Genomic DNA, 8,432 nt, shown 5'->3' on the forward strand with positions numbered 1-8,432 from the left:
CAGATAACACACACCAATTAGTTAACCTCTTGACCTCTAACTTTCTGCTTCTAAATTCAGATCAAATAGAGTTCAGTGTACTCAGCTCTGAAAATATGGTGTCTAACCAGATGCCATTATCTTCTTCTCCGGTAACACTGAGGAATCTTGGAGTCATTTTTGAACAAGATATGTACTTTAATGGGCACATTAAACAAATATATTTCAGGATGCAGGATGTGGGAGAGAGAGATGGATAGGCTGTTATTTAGGAAGTTGCTGTGTGTGCCAAAGATGGGCCAATAAACTACCCTTGTTCTCTGTTAAGTCAGAGTGCTGCCTGCTGTTATCCTCACCAGACCTCTCTGCGTAACTGTGGTGTCAGAAGTGAATTAAAGAGGAAAACACACTAAATGAGAGCAGTAAGATGTGGAAAAACCCGTGGGACAAAGAAAAGTTCCCTTCCTGACATTGAAGAAAGAGAAGGTGGAAAAACATATAAGCTAGATCCACCAACAGAAGGAGCGATGGCTGACGAGGATGATTTTGAGCCAGTGGTAAAGAACTTTCTGAACCTGATATCTTTGATGAAATTAGAGAATTCATTCAATGACTAAAAGAACAAAAACAATACTGCTTGAACAGATTAAACAGCTGAGCAATAACATACCAAAGCTGCAACATGATGTCTATTCTGAACTTCTCTATCGACCTTCTGTCCAGAGTGACATTTTTACAACAGCTGCCTCAGCTATCAGCTGTGCAGCCACCTCATGGAGCCACTGAGCACCAAGCTGAGCTCCCTCCTCCATCTCAACCACTCCGTGCACAGCCTCAACAAGAATACCAGACTTTAAGGAAGGTGAGCATTCCTGAAAGTTTCTTTGTACGATTTGAACGCATAGCTAAAACACAGGGATGGCAAAGCCCTTGAGGCTTATGCTGACATAGATTAACAACAGTCTGACTCTTATGATGCTATTAAAGCTGCAGTGTTATCTAACTTTAATGTGACAGAGGAGACCTACAAATACCAGTTCCAGAGCACCAGAGGAACTGTGTGTTAGAGAAACCTTCAACTGGATAAAGGGGCTCTATAAGCGATGGACGCGACGTGACAGTCGGAGTAAAGAAGAGATTGGGGAAACCGTCATCTTAGAGCAGTTTCTTCACATGCTTCATCCAGATGTCTGCACATGGGTGAAGGAGAACAATCCAAAGACAGAAGAGGAAACTGCAAATCTGGCTGAATGTTACCTAGCTCCCTATAGATAACTGTGGGGAGACCAAGGTTTGTGGAGGTAAAACCTCCATGGGCAACTAGTGCTGAAAGCTTGGACCCTAGGTGTGGTAAGAAACCTATACATTGCAGTCAAAGGTACAACCTCGATTGCTATTACTGTCAGCAGCCTGGTCACAAAGCTTCTCTACGACTGTAACAGAGTAATATAACAAACGTCGTTGTCCTGGGTGTAATTAAGTAAGGTACTGCATTACTTTTAAGAAAAGTGTTGTGTAGTAACTTTTTTTAACTTTACTCTTTTGGAGTAATGACACCAACACTGATCACAGCAAAGAGAGCAAATATCTCCAACATGCACAAACATTTGACCATGCAGGATGTAACTGATTTGCATGAAGGCAAGGTCTTTGATATATTCCTCAAAGTAGAGCCATTGAGAATCGATAAGGAATCGAAACAATAAGTGATATCGATTATGGAACTGGAATTGCTAAATTCTTATCCATTTCCATCCCTACCAAAGTGTTTGCTCATAGGGGGTCACGTGATTGTTGGGGTTTTCTCCATTTCCTTGTATTATTGTAGGGTCTTTACAATAAAAAGCACTTTGAGGAACTGTTGTTGTAATTTGGTGCTATATGAATAAAACTGAACTGAATTACACTACATTCTGTGTACACATGATACAGAGAAAAGGACAAAGTATTCCAAATTACACAATCAATGACAATCAATGGTGACGGGTCTGATGAATCAAAATATCAAAGTTCTGGTTCAAACTATTGTCAATATGTTTGGAGGATGTCAGGAGAGAAGTACAACGTAAGTGTCTACAGTCATCTGTAAAGCACAGTCGAGGCTTTATGGCTTAGGACTGTATTTCAACAAGTGGTGTTGGACTTTTGTCAGAACTGGTGAACTTATGAATACAGACTAGGGCGGGGCCATATCATGCCATTCACGGTAACACCGGTATAATTTTGGGCAACGATAGCAAAATGAAATATCGCGATAGATTATGGGTAAAACGCGCATGCGCAGTCCCTTTTTTTTTCATACGCACATGTCGGAAAAAGCAAATCTTTGAATGAAACAGATGAACCAGAATTGGTTTGTAAAAATGCTGCAACTTCAGTGTGGAACTGGTTTGGCTTTCGTCCGTCAGATACACAACAAAGCACTATTTTTGGTAGAGCATGCTAGTGGGCTGTCGTTATTACTGTGTTCTTTGGAAAATACGACACACTTAAAATCAATCCTTTGATTTTTCTGAAAATCGACAGTGCCCCTTATAATCCAATGGGCCTTATGTATGAATTCTGGTTGTGTTTACTGACCTCGAAACGATTTTATGTACACCGCGCTCGAAAATCTGTCAAATGTTTTAGTACGACTTTGCTAAGCTACGAACCCGCACCGCTTGATGGATTGTCGGAGCATTACAGCTATCGTAGTCAGGAGCCTGGCGGAGTGATACGTACTGTGCTTCAACATAATATTACCGTATTGTGTGTGTATAACCTCTTTTTAAGTTTTGTGGATATTATACATGGTTATGCTGAGGATATGTTGGCCAATTTCCACTGGAAATGCCTTTTGGTTAAACTTTCAGTAAGGAATTTGCATTTGCACTGTTAAATTTTTATATAACTTTAATGCACATAAAAAAAACCAGCTGCTTGTTTAAGTGAAAATACATAGATGTTTTTTTTTTCACTAATAAAGTTGTGGAGTTGTAAAGTATTTTGTCTAGTGTCAGTTATATCGTCAGATATATAGTTATCACAAATTTTCAAATGTATATCGTGATAAATATTTTTGGTCATATCGCCCTGCTCTAATACAGACTTTGCTCCAGCATGCAATCCCATCTTAAAGACATCTGGTTATGAAAATTTAAGCCATTCCCAATGATCCCAAACATACTGCCAATGCTTTAAAAGCATACTTGAATAGAAGAAAGTCACAATGGAACAGTCATTGTTGACCTCCCAAGATCTCACCATAACTCAAAAGTGTGGGATCATATTGACAGGGAATGGAACACAAAGTAGCCGACAACCAAAGAACAGCTTTGGAACATCCACTGAAAGTCAAAAGGAACTATTCCTGAAGAAATCACAAAGAGGGAGTTTAGACGATGTTGAAGAATAATGGTCATCATACCAAATATTGACTTCCACCTTGTTAGACTTGTACAAATGCTGATTTTGCCTTATGTACAATATTTCTGTGTATGTTTCAGTAAATTGTTAAATCCTATTTTCCTAACAAAATATAAAGTGGTTTGAACACTCAAATAGAGTAGAAAAGCACTACATAGGAAACAGTCCATTTACCAAAATATAAAGAAATCAGTGCCAGCTCATTTTGTTTTGCACAGTAATGTAGCACACAGCATGTCTGTATGTGTGCATATGCATCTGTTATTCTTTTCTGCCCGGTAAAATTAGAAATGACTCGTGATGTGCAGATGATACAAACATACTTGGTTTGTCACCGTCAGTGGCAGCTGTCCCCCAGGAAGACAGAGGTGTGTTTGGAAACATCTCCTTGCCCAGCCTCTCTGCTATCTTCCGAGCAGAGATGGTGTCCTTGAAGTTCTCCCTCCAGGCCAGGGTGGCGCACAGTAGGCACAAAGTCTTACCTGTGCCTGTGGGGCTCTCCAGAACACCATTGACTTTCTGAAATAACCAGACAGATAAAGCTAAACAGAAAAATCGCACATTGTGATGGTGACAATATTGCAGTATTAGAGACTTCCAGGTATTAGACTATGCTTCTATGAGCAAACACTTGGCAGTGTGGAGGAAGATCTCCCTTTTAACAGGAAGAAATCTCTAGCAGAACCAGGTTCAGTTATCAGGGCAGTTATCTGCACAGATCAGCTGAACGGTAAGACATACACCTCGCCATGGCACAAAGCAAACTATCAGAGCAAGTAGACAACCAGAATGTTCAGTGCAAAGATGGGACATCCCCCAGCAGCCTAATCTAAGGATGGTTCAGGGTCACCTGATCCAGCTCAAAGAGGATTGTTTGAAGCCCAATGTTAAAAGCAGGGAAGGCGTCTGGCTCCAGAACCCAAACTTAGAGGTAGTTCAATAATAGAAGAGCCTGGTAAATTTAGACTAAGAAGCACAAGTAAGCTTTCACTGTCAGAGCAAAATGCCCTGCTTGGGTAATATGTTATCATTCAAAAACATTCAAGATTGATTTTAAAATCAGTTCTCAACTTAACATGGGGGCTATTTCAGCTGTTTGTCAGCAGTCAAGAGCCAGAGTACACCCCAGACAGGTCACCAGAGTGCTATTTATTATTTTTTTTTTTTTATTCTTACATAGAAACTATACAGAAATTGTAAGGACAGACCCATGACATGAAGCCTCCTTTGTCATGTCTTTTTCCCCATCAAGTATTAAAACAGATCTGGACCATAAGCAAGTCAGTTTATCACCAATCTCTTTTACTATGGAGGCATGCTGAAAATCAGTGTCTGGTTTACGTGAAACAACACACTGAAACACATTATTGTGTGTGCTGCCTTTTGGTGCCACTGTTAAAAAGTCAGGTTCCTTTTTTGTCAGGGCTAGGTCACCCTCATACCTTTCTGATCTTTTAAACTGGTACATTCCTGCAAGATCACTGAGGTCTGCGGATCAATTGCTCCTGGCTGTCCCGAGGTCCAGATTAAAGCAAAGAGGAGATCGGACCTTTGCTGTGACTGCTCCTAAACTGTGGAACGAACTGCCGCTTCAAATCAGGACCTCCCCAACATTGGACACTTTTAAAACCCGTCTGAAAACACACTATTATTCCTTGGCTTTTAAATCAGAATGAGTTTGTATTACTTTTATTTATCTTCTTTCTCACTCAAATCTTCTAATTTCGTGATTCTCTTTCTTAACTCTTATCATATCTCCCTATGCTTTTATTTCTTTTAATTATCTTAATTGTACAACACCTTGGTCAACGGTTGTTGTTTTAAATGTGCTATATAAATAAATTTGACTTTTGACTTTAGGTCACGTGATCCTGAATCCACCCTTAGTTATGCTTCAATAGACTTAGGCTGCTGGAAGCTTCCCATGATGCACTGTGTTTCAGCATCTCTCACCCCTTTTGACTCACTGCGATGAGTGGTGTTAGGCACTCTGCTGTTAATTATGAATCATTATTAACCTCTGTCTCTCTTCCACAGCATGTCTTTATCCTGTCTTCCTTCTCTCACCCCAACCGGTCGCAGCAGATGGCCGCCCCTCCCTGAGCCTGGTTCTGCCGTGGTTTCTTCCTGTTAAAAGGGAGTTTTTCCTTCCCACTGTCGCCAAAGTGCTTGCTGATAGGGGGTCATATGATTGTTGGGTTTTCTCTGTTGTATTATTGTAGGGTCTACCTTACGATATAAAGCACCTTGAGGTGACTGTTGTTGTGATTTAGTGCTGTATAAATAAAACTGAACTTGAATTAAAAACCAATATGATTGTACACTCATTTCTTCAACCAGCTGTAACTGTAGCAACACAATGGAAGAGGTTACAAAAATCCAGTGGTGCACATCACTGCAACACCAGCATTACATAGGAACGTATTCGATAAATCACACTTCATCCAGTATAGCACAGCGACATACTGCCAACATAATTTACCCCCATTTCACCAACGCTTTTTAACTCTCCGGGCAATCCATCCTGGTGATTTAGTGTGTCTTAAAAATAGAGTGTGGATTTTGAATGAAGCTAACAGTTTGAAAATAGAAGACACAGAAGATGAACAGTCATCTACATAAAATAATGTGAATTTTCATATCATATTAACGTGTTTGTCTGAAAAACTACAGAGAGTTTACTAACATTAGCTAATGGTAAATGGCCTGCATTTGTATAGCGCTTTACTAGTCCCTAAGGACCCCAAAGCGCTTCACACTACATTCAGTCATCCACCCATTCACACACTGGTGCTGGCAAGCTACATTGTAGCCGCAGTCACCCTGGGGCGCGCTGACAGAGGCGAGGCTGCCAGACACTGGCGCCACCGGGCCCTCTGACCACCACCAGTAGGCAACGGGTGAAGTGTCTTGCCCAAGGACACAACGACCGAGACTGTCCGAGCCAGGGCTCGAACCGGCAACCTTCCAATTACAAGGTGAACTCCCAACTCTTGAGCCACAATCGCCTAATGATTATGTCCTGTTGCGGATGGCGCCCTGTTAGAAAACTGTGCTTAGCTGCTATGTTGGGCAGATAACACATTTCATGCCAGCATTCCTCAAACATAAAAGATGATGAATAATCTTCTACAAGAAGAAGATGTAAAGTCTTGCTTACACTGGACCTGCTGAAATGTCTTTTCTTGGATAAAGCTGTTTAAAATGCATTCATTTTGTGTATTTGTACAGTCCTGAAAGATATCTGTGCATTCAGCTGCACTCGATTACTTTATTTTTAAATCTGCTGCATCAGAATCCTCTTCAGTCACAGTCTTGCTGTGCATGAATGTATATGTTGAAAATAAATCAAGATGCAAAACCATTTTTGAGGTTTCAAAAAGAGGTCATACATGTGCCTGGATCACTTTTCATTCCTAAGCAGATGTTTGCAGTAGCCTACACTGAATTTTAGAAAGGAACTAAGTATCCACGTGCTTTTCTTTTTTGCTTAATTCATAATGTTATGTATGAGCCGAGGTATATTGTGTGTTATAAAAGCTATCGCCAGTAGTGGGCACCACGCCATGTTATGTGTGTGTGTGTAAGTTCTTCAGGTATAGGATAATAAAGAGAAGAAGACGGAATGTAAACAGCTAACGTGTGTATCTGTCTGGCTCTGTTCTATCACTAAAGAATATAGGAATGCTTGCTGTATTTTAATGCACACATTACACCACGACCTGAGTGAGAAGATCAGCCTGTATGAGTATGGCACAGAGAGCAGGAGGAAGTCGCTAAAGCAATACGTAGATGCGACTGCCACCTGAAACGCAGGCAAAGCAGCACTAAACGACCTGTTCCCAAAGAGGAAACGGCGCCTATCCCGACAGACACAGCAGATATATGTCGGCAATACGCCGTTGTGCTTTCTGGGAAGCGACGTTTTGCGCGAGCAGATGCGAGATCACTTCTGTCATGCGGCAAACGGTGAGCATGGTGGCCGCATAGCTGTGGCTACTCAGTACTGCCCTTTGCAGCTCGTTTCCATTAACAGACATACACATGTCAGTCGATTCTTACCTTCTGAAGACATTCGATCACTTTGTTCATGTATGCCTTCTGACATTCGTAGGGAGAAAAGGGGAAATTTACAGCCACTCCGCTAAGAGTCAGTGAAGGCATTCTGTCATCTGGCGTCAGTCGGCAGCAGCATAGACAAGAGTAGTTGTTCTTGTTTAGAGAGGTACTTCTTCTAGCGCTGTAGTCACTTCTACTGTTTGACCCGTTAAAATGGCTGAACTGTGGTATAATGTACTTTTAACACTGGCTTGTTTAGACTCAGTAGAAAGGAGTTCCCAACTCTTGTTGTTTCGCGCCAGCTTTCTGTTAACTTGCCCATGCGCACTGTGACGCTGACGACTGGTGCGTTCAAAGGGTCACGGAATCCTGAACAACAACCTTTAATTTTCTAAACCACTTTTCTCGCCTTCAATGGAAAAAGTGAGCAGGTCAGGGGAAAATGGGTAGGATAACTCATAAGGAGAAAAGCAGTGCACTGAGAATCGCAACGACTTTTTACAGTCTCCAAAGTATTGATGTCTGCCACGCTAAAACTACAACGTGCAGAAGATGGACTACAAAACGCGCGTCGATGTATGTAGTGTGTACCTAAAAGTGCCGCAAATGAAATGAGCGAGGCTTTGAAATAATCTGAAACTCATCTCCACAGTGACATCTACTGACCAATTTGGCTATCACTACACCTTGAAAATACCTTTCTGTGAAACAATGATGCAGACATGCCCTGCACAATTCCAAACAAAGCTACTTATTATATCAGACTGTCAGTAATTGTGATCAGCAGATGTTTTCATACAAACAAGGGGGAAAAAATAATGAGACTGTTAAAGACAGATCTGTGACTATAGTGATCGATGTGCTTCAGCAAATTTCTCCATCTGTTAATATTCCTGCTGCTCACAATAAATCAATTTATATAGTAAAACAAACAGAGAAAAGTCTGCATGTTCACTGTAACGACCACACTGATTTACAGCTGTTTT

At 41.1% G+C, this 8,432-nt stretch overlaps 1 protein-coding gene across 2 annotated transcripts in view; it reads right to left on the reverse strand.

The window, feature by feature from the left end:
• The window catches only part of rtel1 (regulator of telomere elongation helicase 1), a 44,848-nt gene extending 37,073 nt beyond the window's left edge, over nt 1–7,775 (reverse strand). For both annotated transcript variants that reach the window (XM_013914068.1, XM_005745897.1), the window contains exons 1-2: nt 7,450–7,775; nt 3,711–3,906 (exon numbers count right to left, since the gene is read on the reverse strand). In XM_013914068.1, the coding sequence (XP_013769522.1) occupies nt 3,711–3,906; nt 7,450–7,551 (298 nt within the window). In that variant the 5' untranslated portion in view covers nt 7,552–7,775. The remainder of the gene's footprint in view (nt 1–3,710; nt 3,907–7,449) is intronic.
• Between the last annotated feature and the right edge of the window lie 657 nt (nt 7,776–8,432).

The sequence above is a fragment of the Pundamilia nyererei genome, unplaced genomic scaffold (assembly GCF_000239375.1).
Source record: "Pundamilia nyererei isolate P.nyererei 1_Seehausen unplaced genomic scaffold, PunNye1.0 scaffold00169, whole genome shotgun sequence".
NCBI lineage: Eukaryota > Metazoa > Chordata > Actinopteri > Cichliformes > Cichlidae > Pundamilia > Pundamilia nyererei.